The sequence below is a fragment of the Dermochelys coriacea genome, chromosome 7 (genome assembly GCF_009764565.3).
Source record: "Dermochelys coriacea isolate rDerCor1 chromosome 7, rDerCor1.pri.v4, whole genome shotgun sequence".
In the NCBI taxonomy this organism is placed as follows: Eukaryota; Metazoa; Chordata; order Testudines; family Dermochelyidae; genus Dermochelys; species Dermochelys coriacea.
The window spans coordinates 75,772,113-75,784,517 of NC_050074.1; the positions used below are offsets into that span (position 1 = coordinate 75,772,113).

The 12,405-nt window shown below is 39.3% G+C and overlaps 1 protein-coding gene across 7 annotated transcripts in view; it reads right to left on the reverse strand.

Annotated features, from left to right (window-relative positions):
* Positions 1 to 12,405, reverse strand: part of CCSER2 (coiled-coil serine rich protein 2) — a 133,370-nt gene that overhangs the window by 108,282 nt on the left and 12,683 nt on the right. For 4 of the 7 annotated variants that reach the window (XM_038411225.2, XM_038411227.2, XM_043518685.1 and 1 more), the window contains exons 2-3: positions 4,410 to 5,892; positions 132 to 337 (exon numbers count right to left, since the gene is read on the reverse strand). In XM_038411225.2, the coding sequence (XP_038267153.1) occupies positions 132 to 337; positions 4,410 to 5,853 (1,650 nt within the window). In that variant the 5' untranslated portion in view covers positions 5,854 to 5,892. The remainder of the gene's footprint in view (positions 1 to 131; positions 338 to 4,409; positions 5,893 to 12,405) is intronic. The other 3 variants (XM_038411228.2, XM_038411224.2, XM_038411226.2) reach the window with 1 other exon arrangement.

A 12,405-nucleotide genomic window follows, 5' to 3' on the forward strand; every position in this document is an offset into this window, starting at 1 on the left:
ATATATTTAATTATAAATTACAAATTTATATATATTATAAATTAAGGAGTAATGAGGAAACTTAAAAATTCTGTGAAAATTAAAACTTTCTGCAACAAAAATCTCAAAGAGCTGTAAGAACATATACATACTATGCTGTTCATTTCTGAAGACTCATAACTTCCACATGGATGGACACTCCCAATGGGCTCCAACCCTTCTTCGTCCCACATATATGTTCCATCGGAACTATCAGATGGAGAAAGTTCAAAAGAGGAGCCAGCTCTGTAGTCCACGTCCGGAGAAATCAAGTTGTCCCCAATAGTATGCTTTGTGCTTTCATTCTTGTCATCTACTGCTTAAATAAAAACAAAAACAGTCAATAATCCAAATAATTTAGATTGAAATTAGCAGTTATGTTCAGTGTCATTACCATGTAAAAGGATCTGAATGGAAGTGGTGTCAATGGATATTAAAACATTCTCTAAAGTCATCAATACAAAGCTTAGTTAAAAAACAACACAATTTTTCCTCCCCCAGTATCAGGATGTTGTAAATTCAATATACCCACAAGTACCTTCTACCAACCTCCAATTTTTTTCCTCTTCCAGTCCTGTAACAATTCTAACAGAGTGAAAAGTATTTCTTAAAAAGAACAAGTGACTTAAAAAAATTGTGAATTACTCAAGTACGCTGAGCCCAGACAGACAGATTTCAACTGGCAGAATAGTAATACCTCTCAAGAAAAAGGAAAACTTGTGCTATGAAATGCCCATTAATTAGCGGAACAATGTAGGATACTAAAAAACCTGTGCCAAGCAATTTCTCCTTATGCAAAAGAGCTTAAAAACCAAAGTTGTTTTCCAAGAGCTAGGCAACCTTCCTCCACCAAAAAAAAAACAAAACAAAACAAAAAAAAACTTTACTGACATTGATTATTAGTCTAAGTTCCATATCTACTATACATTTCTAATAACAATGCTATGATTTGAACAGACATAAGCAGCCCATGTTTACAGGCATTTAAATGTCGCTGAGTTAATTTTTTTTCTGAACCTTTCTTAAATAGCAAGGTTCAGAAATAATTAGTTGCCAATCATGATTTTTTAAGAAGTTATTTTAACATGATCTCTCACTTTTTTCTTACTGTTTGCAGGAACCCTGTATTCTGGCAGGTTCACACATCAGCAAGGTACAGGGCTAACTATTCAGTTTCTGGTGTAGAGAAAACAGCTTGCTGATAATTTTTCATAGACCAGCAGCCCAAAGAGACGCGTGGGGGAGCAGAGAAAAAAAAAAAAGGAGTAACATGTACACCACCAAGAGTTTGGTAAAAAAGGAGAGAAACATCTCTCCCTCTCATCCCAAAAGAGAGAGATGTCAGGAAGCTGTGGATGGGAAAAAGAGACGTGTGTACAACAGAACACTACAAGGGAGTTCAGAGCCTGTTTTAGCAATACTAGCCCTGAGCTGTGCTTGATGTTCCTCCCACGACCATCTGTGGAGAACCTGAAGGACCATTTGTTCTCCCCTCCAAGTAGCCTTTAAACTCCCACCAGGAATGGGAGAGGAAACTGGGCTTGTGGTCCCCCTTAATTCCCCAGCCCCTCTGAGTTGGGCATTCACACACCCCAACCTCAAAAGATCTAAGAAATTAAAATTGCCATGAATTTATTCCTCAGTGTGAACCAGTGCCTCTGATTTAAACAAGTTTGTTTTAAAAATCATGTACTATTCTAATGGCATAAACTATCTCTTTTGCTTGTGTGCATAAAAGCACTTGTGCAAATATAGCTGGGGAAAGGGGCATGCCACCTCCATGGCATGCTGATTTCCCCTGACAGATGCCATCAGGTGGGACACCTTCTCCTTCTGTAGGTGCTACATACATCTAAGTTACTGCTATGTGAAGAGGGACTGGGGATCTCTTCTGGAGATTGTACATGCTTTTATAAATCCCCAATGTGGTGAAGTTGTTTGCCACTGGAGCCATAACTTAAAATTCTTAACTTGTGTAAATTCCTAAACATAATACAAAGTTATCCTTAGGAATTTGATGTTATGGCTCCCATTACAAATAGCTCTGCCATAAATTTTTAAGCATGTATAGCAATAGATGCTAGAACTAGGGGTGCTGCTACATCTCCTGTCTTGAAGTGGTTTCCCTCATATACATGGTTTACAATTTGGTTCAATGGCTCAGCATCCCCACTATACAAATTGTTCCCTGCGTATAGAACATTTATCTGTTAAAAGTGCTCTGACGATGTTTAGGCTATTAGATTAGACACCTGTTTAGAACCCACAGTTCTAAGAAAGAGGGCAGATCAGGACAAAGCAGTAAATGATTCTCAGGCTTATGCAGGGTATAAGAGGCACCAATCATGCACACAGACCCAGAGTGTGATGCAATATCAGCTCTGAAGAAAGGTATTTCCTAGTATATTGTAAAAGCTGCAAAAAGCAAAATAAATTAAGTAATACCACGGCAAAAAAAATAAAGGATAAAACAACAAGAGCTATGCTAATAGTGCAGATTTTTAAACTATGTTTAACTTTAGTGAGAAGTGTCAGTTTTTACCATAAGGAGTTTTCATTAAGCTCAAGCAACACCGAACGGGTCAGTATTTCATTGAATTCCCATCTTGTATTTCAGCATTATATGATAATTGACATTTACTAATACTGCATTGAAATAAATGTTAAAGATAAGCACAATTCACTCTTGAGAGCCATCAACTGAAACTTAAGTTCATTACATTTAAAAAAAAATTAAAAAATGAATTGCCACTGTCATCAGTTTTTCCTTTCTAAAAATATCTAAAAACAGAACAACAGTTTTTCTTTTGGAGAGTTTAAGATCTTATATTAGTAGTATTCAATGTTTGTACAGAAGACTGGAAAATCCAGTATCCAAGGCCAGGGATCATTTATCAATCACTAATAATAATTTATATAGGACTCAATACAACTAATTTGGGAATATAAAAATACTAGTTTTACTTTACCATGATTTAGATAAATTAGGAATACTTACAAACAAGTTAGTATTTCAAACAGAAAAACTTATTTCTCTACATAAGATACTCTTGAGGAAATTCTGCACCACTGCGCATGTGCGGAATTCATGTCCTATGCAGATATCTTTGCTTCCCCGCAGAAAAATGACTTTCTGACAGAGAAGTAAAGGGAAACTGCAAGAGCAGTCACGTACCACTCCCTAGCTATGCAGGTACGTCATTTCAGACACCCAGAGAAGCCAACAGAGAGGTAAATCACCACAGGGCTGGGAACACCACAGCCAGTGGCTCCTACCTGAACTGGGAGCAGCTACTAGCTGGGCTGGAGGCAGGAGAGGATGGGACTTTCTCTTCCCCTGCAAGGAGTGGCTGGGGCTGTGTCAGACCCACCCCCAGAAACCTCCCCCAGCTGCAGGAAGCTCAGTATCCTCCCCTACTTCCTGCTCCCCATCACTCCTCAGCTGTGGGGGGGAAGGCTCACTGCACAGGAGCTGCTCCCTTATCTGCCCAGCCCCCAGGCATCTGGATCTCCCATACCCAGACACCACCCACCAAGCTCCACCCCATACACCCAGAACTCCCCTAGCCCTCCATACCCAAACCCCACAGAATCTCAACCCCTGCATCTGGAGCCCCTCTGCACCCAGACCCTCTATTTCTGAACCCCACCTCTGAACCCAGACCATTCCTCATTGAGCTCCCTGCTCTCAAACCCTGATCCTGATGAGCCCCACCCCTGCGCACCACCCTGAGCCCCACATGGACCCCACACCACTGACCCCAGACCCCCAACCCACAAAGCACCATTCCCCCCAACACCCAGGCCCCCTGCTGAGACACCCCTCCCCCAGACCCACACCGCTGAGCCCCAACAACTTTCACCTCAAAGCATCTACAAAAGTCCAATTACCCCTCCACCTGGAACCCCGCACAATAAGCCTCCGTGCATCCAGATCCCCACACACCTAAACACCCAACTGCATTGCCTGCACCCAGACTATCCCACACAGAACCATCTCACCCCACACCTGGATCCCCCTCATACACCTGGATCCTGCCTGCCCCACACCTGGTGCACCTGGCGCAGACAGGCAGGGCCCAGGGTGTTTCTGGGGCAGGCCCATGCCTTGTGCTGTGTCAAGGTCAGGTGCAGCCTCACCGCTGAGTCTGTGTCCCAGGGCAGGGGGGTGGAGAGGCTGCAGGGTGATCTCCCACCTTCGTACAGCTAGTGGCCTGTGCTCCCTACTGCCATGCTAGAGCCTCTGCATTTATTTATTGACAAATAAAACTTGCAGGATTTTAAAATATTGTGTGCACAATTTTTAATTCTTTGACGCAGAATTTTTAATTTTGACACAGAATGCCCTCAGGAGTAATAAGTTAAAAAATAGAGTACAACAAAATATTTACCAGAAACATCCATATCTAGCCATTCATCGGTGTTACAATGAGGCCTTTCACCTTCCTTGAGAGAAGTGACTGGATCTACTGGTGTTGCACCTCCATTCAATAACTCTTCAATAGGGACTTCTTTTTGCTTCACTTGTATTGTTCTGTTTAAATCTTCTAGATCTATGAAGTCATCGCTGAAGTCTTCACTCAGGTCATTCTTCTCAGAAGAGGACAAGGAAGATATGGATATTTCATCCACTTCATCATTCATGCATATGACTTTAGAGCCATGCTTCCCCAGACTGTCATGAAGGGCTTCACCACATTCTGTTCTTCGACTGTCATTTTCTATGTCTTTTTTCTCAATGGCTCCGTTGACATTTACCGTAACCTCGGAGACCTTCACTATGCACATGTCAGTATTTGTACCTTTGCTGTCATCCACAATGATCTTTCCAGTAAACTGCTGTCTGGTAGGTTTCAGTAAAGAAGGACGACCCATTCCATACCCCAAAGAGGGCGATGCCCCAGATCCATTTGAGAGCAGTGGCTTCTTTAAACCAGAGGTTGATATAGAAGTGTACGGCCTGCTAAATCCATATCTTAAAGGTTCATTTCCACTGGGTACATCCAACTGTTGGGCATTTCTTGACAACAGAGTTGACCTCTGAGATGCTCTAATAGCCAGGTGCTGTTTTTGATAAGGCCTTGTAAGATCTACAGCTTTATTGAAGGAATGTGATCTGGTTAAGGATCCAGCAGATAGGAAAGAATTCTGAATGGAATGTGAAAAACTTTGTGATCTAACCATTTTTTCACAGGAAAAAGATTTAGCATTGTCTGTGGATTGCGCCAGACTCTCTCCTGAACTGGTTCTGGTGGCACTGGAGTTAATTCTACACCTCTTCAAGTCTACAGATGGCCTATTTCCATAAAACCCATTTAAATGTGATTTTGGAGCACTGATTCCAGAATACGAAGTCCTGCCAAATAACGTACCTTTGGTAAATTTCACTGAACTAGACAGTCCAGGCAAAGACTTTTGGTTTAATTCTTCTGTAGAGGACACAAACATGTTGACTTGCTTTGCTGTTTTTGATGCTACTGAAGAGGTGCTGTTCAAACCCACCCTGAGCACATCTTTACCAAATCCTCCTTGAGAAGGAGGATACTTCTCAGAATCAACTAGTTTTTCATTGGAATTCTGGGCAGAGTTAGACTCACCACCACTTTGATCACCAAGTTGATATTTATTTGATTTTTGCCAGCTAAAAGCAAAGGAAGACATACGAACAGTGCCATTGTGCTTGCTGCAATTTTTGCCACTACTGCTATGAGAATTCCCTGACAAGGGAACAGCTGTCCTATTTGGCATTGGCTGTATGGTGCTCCCCAAAGATTTTGTTCCATACTTCGGTAACTTGGAAACCAAGGATGTCCTGATATGATTTTTTTCTTCCATGAGCTATGGGGTTCATTGGTCCTTGAAAGTTTCTTGAATCTGTGGAAATGAAAAAGAAAATATTACACTTGAACTAACAACTCAGGAGAACACAATACAGCTAAAAATTATAAATGATCACATGACACTTGGATGCCTAATTACATCAGAAAAAAAACAGTTTACCTATACATATTTCATGAGTTTCTAGAGATGTTCTATCCACCATTAGTCAATTGTGTAACATATAGCAAACAAAATGTTTCAACTACAACTGGTAACAGTTTGCTAATGGTAGCTATCTTACTAAAAGGGTGGGATCATTTGCAGTATTGCCAACATCAAGTGTTAAAACTCAGTGGCAGGCCACACAAAAAACCATGACTGATTTAAAAATAAGTTTTGCATGTTTTTAATTTGGCCTCTGGTTCCTAAGCCTTTAAGATACACTTATTTTAACTTTTCAAGCTTTTCTCTGCATGACAGCAGGTTAAAAACTATTATTTTAAAATGAATGCTGAATTTCTCATGCAATCACTTGATTTCAGCATCTGGAGCTTTATAAAAAACAAACTTAAAATATCCAAAGACTCATGAATAAGTCACATGAACTGGCAACACTGACTTGTGAGAACTGCAGTACAGATTCTGATAGGAACTAGTTTTCAAAAATCTTCCTTCTTCCTTACCCACCAGCCCCAGCTCCCTGGTAGACTCCAGACTGCATGGAAAACTAATGTGCTCTCCAACTGGAAGTTAAATACCCCTCACTCTTCCTGATCCACCTAGTCTCTGGACTTCTATCTGAATTAAACACAAACACAAGCCATTTGTACCACACTGGGGACAAAGCCATCGCTGCCTGGCTTGGTGAAGGAGGGACACTTTCTGAGTTCTCCGTTCTAGTTCCATACGCATGGCTTCCCTCTCAAAACCTCTTAGATTATATCGGACCTATAGGTAGTTGTCCCCTCAAGAAGCTGAACAAAGGTCCCAATGGTTCAGTAACAAGAACTCCAAGCACCTCATTCAGTATTTCAGAGCTTTCAGCAACATAAGCAGTCACTCAAAATTGCAGCACTTGTAATATCACAAATGAGTAAAACTAAGCATGTACAGAGTTGCCATCATTACCCTTTAGCCAAGTGAAAGCCAAAGTTTAAAATTGTGAATATGTTTACAACAAAATTGCACCAGAACGGAGGACAAGAGTCAAAAAGAAAAGACAATATTCTGAAGAACAGGTATTGAGCTCACAAACCCGACCAACAAGTTATTTTAATTCTGTAGTCTACCTGATCTTTTGGGACTTTTTGATTGCTGTTAGTAAGTAAGGCTTGTATACTGTGACTTTGTACATGATAGTAGATGGCATATGCTATGCATTGCAAATGCCATCTGTTATATAGAATTTTTTGGCATGTTAATAGTTTTGGAGACATCCCTGAAAATTCTTTGGCTATTGATCTCTGATATTACTTCATTTTTATTCAGGAGATGTGCAATTTTTTAATAGCATTCCACAGGACTTAACATTAAGATTGGCTGAGTGTGATGTTAATACTTGTGGATGAGTTGCCTGCAAAGTCAAATAGCAAGAATGGGCACAAGTCTTAGTTTCTCATTACGCATAAGATTTTATTATTTATTTCTTTGTTTATTTTATTTATCTTTTAAACAAACAGAAGACAGGTTCCCCAAACCCTCATTTAATATTAGAAATTCTATAATATTAGAAATTCTGCTCTAGAGCATGGCCAAGACATCACAAGATGCTGAAATTTGAGAAACAGAGGAAAAATATTTAGTGCACTTAAAATTTTTAATATCTATTTAAACGTATTCAATGCCAATGTCCAATGAAAATTTAGAAGCTTCTATTTGTTAAAGATTCAACAACCTCTGCCCACTCAGCTAAGTAGGATTCAAAATATACATCAGATCCAAGGCAAATCCCTCACCCACAAATGCTTTCAGCAAAAGCAGGAAAGTCCAAAGGTTAAAAGCTAAGATTTTTTTATATTTTTGGAGAGAAGAAATTACAGGCCTTCGTGATAAGGAAGCAGAGCTAAAACAATCACCCTAATATTTTAAAAATCATTTGCAAATCATCTGTAAGACTGTTTTCCATTCTACAGAATAACTGGACTCTTCTTACTCAACTCCTTACCCGTCCCCAGTTCAAAACCAAAACAAGTTCTTTTCAGCTTCAGTTTCTCATACGCTCTGTGCCAGATATTCTTCCCTTCCCTCTCCCAGACAATGTTAACAATATGGGACATAGGTAAATTCTTCAATCCTTTTTACCCCATTTTACCTATAAAACAGCTGGTTTGTCTGAGACTCAGGGTATGTCTATACAGCTGGAGCCTGGGCTCTAGGATCCTGGGGGTGGGAGGGTGCCAAAGCCCAGGCTCTATGACTCTGTGGGGTGGGAGGGACAAACAATCAAAGCCTCTTAAATAAAGAAAAGAAACTCTACAACAAGGCAGAGGTTCATCCGGCCTCCGAATAGACATGAAAGACTGTTTTCAGTATAACAGTGTAAAGAAAGGCAATCTGAATCCATTCACTGAGGGAAACCCCTGATGGAACGGGATGCTTTCATGAACATTTGTATTCTAGTTGTTGATAAACTAGCCATCTTCTAAACAGACTGAACTTTGAGAGGAAAAAAAAATCTACTTTATCTAATAAAGTTAACTATTGATAAATGTAGAGACAAAATTCACGCTTTATGATTTTGCTTTGTTTTGTAACCACGTTTCCACCACTCTCTGGTTTCTAGTTAAATCTTTATTGTTTCATACAATGAAACAAAAGGAGGTTTATTTAAGGGCTCACAAGTGCTGCGTGGTTTAAGGTAAAACTGGTAAATTAGGGTACGGTGCACCTTTGGGTGCAGAGGATCTGGAAATTCTGTGAGTAGCCAGTGTCACGGGATGGACATCCCAGGGGAATGACCAAAGAGACTTGGGGATTGAGGCGCATCTGTTGCTAAACTGCCTGGAGAAGGAAGGGCTGGCATACGTCCACAGGAGAATGCCTGACTGGTTGAACGGCTGACAGGTGCCAAGAAGCTGACACGCAGCTACCACAAGAGAGACTCCCTCTCATTGGAGGCAGGAGGTAACGGGGTGACTCACAGTTCTGAGAACCACTCACAGACTTGAAGTTACCTTTGTTTAAAAGATTGTGACAAGATGTAGACGTAGGGAACAGGAACAGTAAAACAATGAAAAGCTTAAAGTTACTTATTAACAAATTAAGACCATCACGACATGTCAAAGTCTGGGGTACACATCACCTTCATCTTGTATTTACAGAATAGATGGCGCAGGTAGACAGGATTACCATTATAACTATTCAAATTAGCATTACGAACAATAAATAATAGATATGGAATACTGGATGGTCAGAGTAGGTGTCCTGTTACTGTTTTTGCTGCCTCCATCATGGAAATGAAGGACAAATCAGTTAAATTAATCTCGAGCCATGTCATTTACTGTAGTTTCCAGTTACCACGGCCCAGATAATAAAATGTAGGTCACATTAAAAGTAAATAAATTCTGAATTTAATGTACTCAAGATTTAACTATCTTACCGTACATACTATGCATTCATTAACAATCAGGGAAAAGGCTAACTACTTCATTTTTCAGAGTAGCAGCCGTGTTAGTCTGTATTCGCAAAAAGAAAAGGAGTACCCGTGGCACCTTAGAGACTAACAAATTTATTAGAGCATAAGCTTTCGTGCATCCGATGAAGTGAGCTGTAGCTCACGAAAGCTTATGCTCTAATAAATTTGTTAGTCTCTAAGGTGCCACGGGTACTCCTTTTCTTTTTACTTCATTTTTGTAAGTGATATTTTAAGTGAAACAGTACTTTTAATACTTCATAAACTAAAGTGTCCCTGGCTCAGCAGCTGTGCATAAGCTTAATTAGCAATTCAATAATCAGCCTAAAGATGCTGCCAGAGTATATAGATTTTTTTCTAAATGCGGGGGGGGGGGGGGAGAAGAATCTGGAGGTAATTGCAGCAATATGCAAGAAACTAAAGTCAGAATTGACCATGGACTTTTGGTCATTGTAACTAACAGGTTATGAAAAGATGATCTCAGGGTATTGCTGAAACAAGTGTGTGTCGGGAGAAGAGAATAGCACATCCTTCTTTTGACTCTTCCCATTCTCCTCTCTTCTCAGGACTGATATAGCAGCATTATGTTCTCAGAGCCAGAATGCTTTTTATAGATGCATAAAAAATTGAGAGACATAAATAATTGAACTGTATAAGACTAGGGAATTTAGGTACGACAGTGCATCCAACAAGCCTCCTTTCCAACACAGGATTATAAATGATGCATTCAAGAAGTGAATGGGATTGAAATTTTCAACAGAAGTCAGGATATAGTAATGTTTCACAGCTAAGAGAAATAAAAAAAGCCTGTACAAAACAGTTTTGGAGTTCACTGTGCAGCACTAACAGATGAAGATGGTAATTTGAGACTGAACGACATGCACTTTGTACATTCACCTCTGACTCTCCTCCACCAGATAAAGAAATGACATTGCCTAGTCTCATTAAAGAAACTTTTATTGAAGATTGGTTATGGTTTGCTTCCAATTTTTTTTTTTACATTTAAAAAAATCAAGGAAACATTCAGAATAGGATTTCTGTTCACCTATTTTAACTGTTGATTTGTAGAATGCAACATATTTTGGTATTAGCAAATGGAGCCCAGGTTTAAAAACATCAAAGTTGAGAAATAATATATTTATTAGTCGGCAACACAACCAAAAGTCTGGAAATGTTAAACAAATGTATTTAAAAGCTCTCCAAGAAGTTGGAAGGCTTCTGTAACAAATCCTAAATATCTCCATTTCTTGATTTTTGTTTGTTTGTTTAAATAAAGATACCATACTCCACCCCAAGTCTTTCCTACCTACTCTTCAGGCCATCACTAAGAAAAATTACCTGCAATAATTTTCACAAAAACGTATTAGATTCACGTGTCTGGATGTTGTCCTAACAAGCACAAGACCCAAACGGGGGCTCCCAAAGCAATGAGGTTTTGAAAGATGTTCCTCTTATACATTCCACCTCCAAAACACAAGGGCAAATATAACAGTCCCTTTCACTGCTACTACCTTTGAGAGCAGGAAAAATATTTACAAGAGTCAGCATGAATCCTACTCTACAAGAAAGGTGAGCGCATGAGTGAGAATATTAAAATTTCATACCTTAAAAAAAAAAAGACAAATATGTTATTTCTTTCCCTCAAGATCCACTATTAATACATTACTACTCTTCAAGATTTTGAGGACGTTCCTAACAATAAGCTCTACAAGGATCACAATACAATAACTATTGAGCACAGGTTTTTAATAACCAAATAATGGACTTAAGCAGTGTTCATATTTCTAGAAGCTGTCCATGGAAGGCCTACTTGTTATGAAGGCATCATACCAGCCTTAAAGTACGTTTGTGAAGAACAACTATAATAAAAGCACAATAGCTCTACTTCTAATGTGTATTCGGTGCCATCTGTGGAGATTAAGCAAGTTTACTGTTGTAGTCCTGTTCATGCTGCAATGCCTGAGAGAATTCCATTGCTACTTTGTATCACCAAAATTGTTTTCTAAATTCCAGTCAGTCAGTTATACTTCTGCAAGCCCACTGAAGTCAACAAGATTGTTCAGTGATCACTGATAGCCAAGTTCAGCCAGCAAAATCTTTATTAATGATGGACATGCACAAAACAAGATCAGTTTGCTTCAAAATCCAGGTTATGTATGCAAAGAAGACAGTTAGAAATGACATTTTAATTGAAAAGTGGGCACACTGATAAGGCTCTACTGAGATTGATCATGGATCTCAAAGTGTTTTAAGATCTATAGTCATCTTTCAGTCTAGAATTGCTTTTTAACCAAGTTGTAAAATGAGAGAGTCTGGTCTCAGTGAGAACATTAACTAAAAAAAACCTAAGGATGGTATCCACATAATAATGCTTTAAACAAATGTCAGATTACTCATATGTTACTATATTTTGAGCTGGTAAGTAACCTAATGATTATGGTAGGTAAGCATAACATCTTGTTATTATGGAAGAATTTTTAAAGAGATTCGGCCATACCTAAATAGACAAAGTTAGGATGTTCCTACAGATGAAGCCTGTTCCAGATGAGGATTCTTGGATAAGTCAATAGTCGGGCTTCGTTAAGATTCAATAAGCCAACTGAACATTATTCTCAGTGCAGTAGCGTACAGATGTGTGACCACAACCATGTGTCATGAGACATAAGGCAATCAATGCTAATCCAAGCAGTTTAATCACTGAATGTGTCAGGTATAAGGATCGCAATATCTTTTGGTAAGAAGTCCATTGAAAATGGATATCAAACCTGAAATTAACAGGTATGGGGTTAGAAGAAATTCCCTACACATGCAGAAAACTGAGCATTAACTGTCTATGATTAAAGTTGATCACTAGGAATGATGCACAAGTAAGCCAAGGGAGGATTTGTGGAGTTCCTTCACAATGCGAGACCTACACATACACTCGCTAATCGACG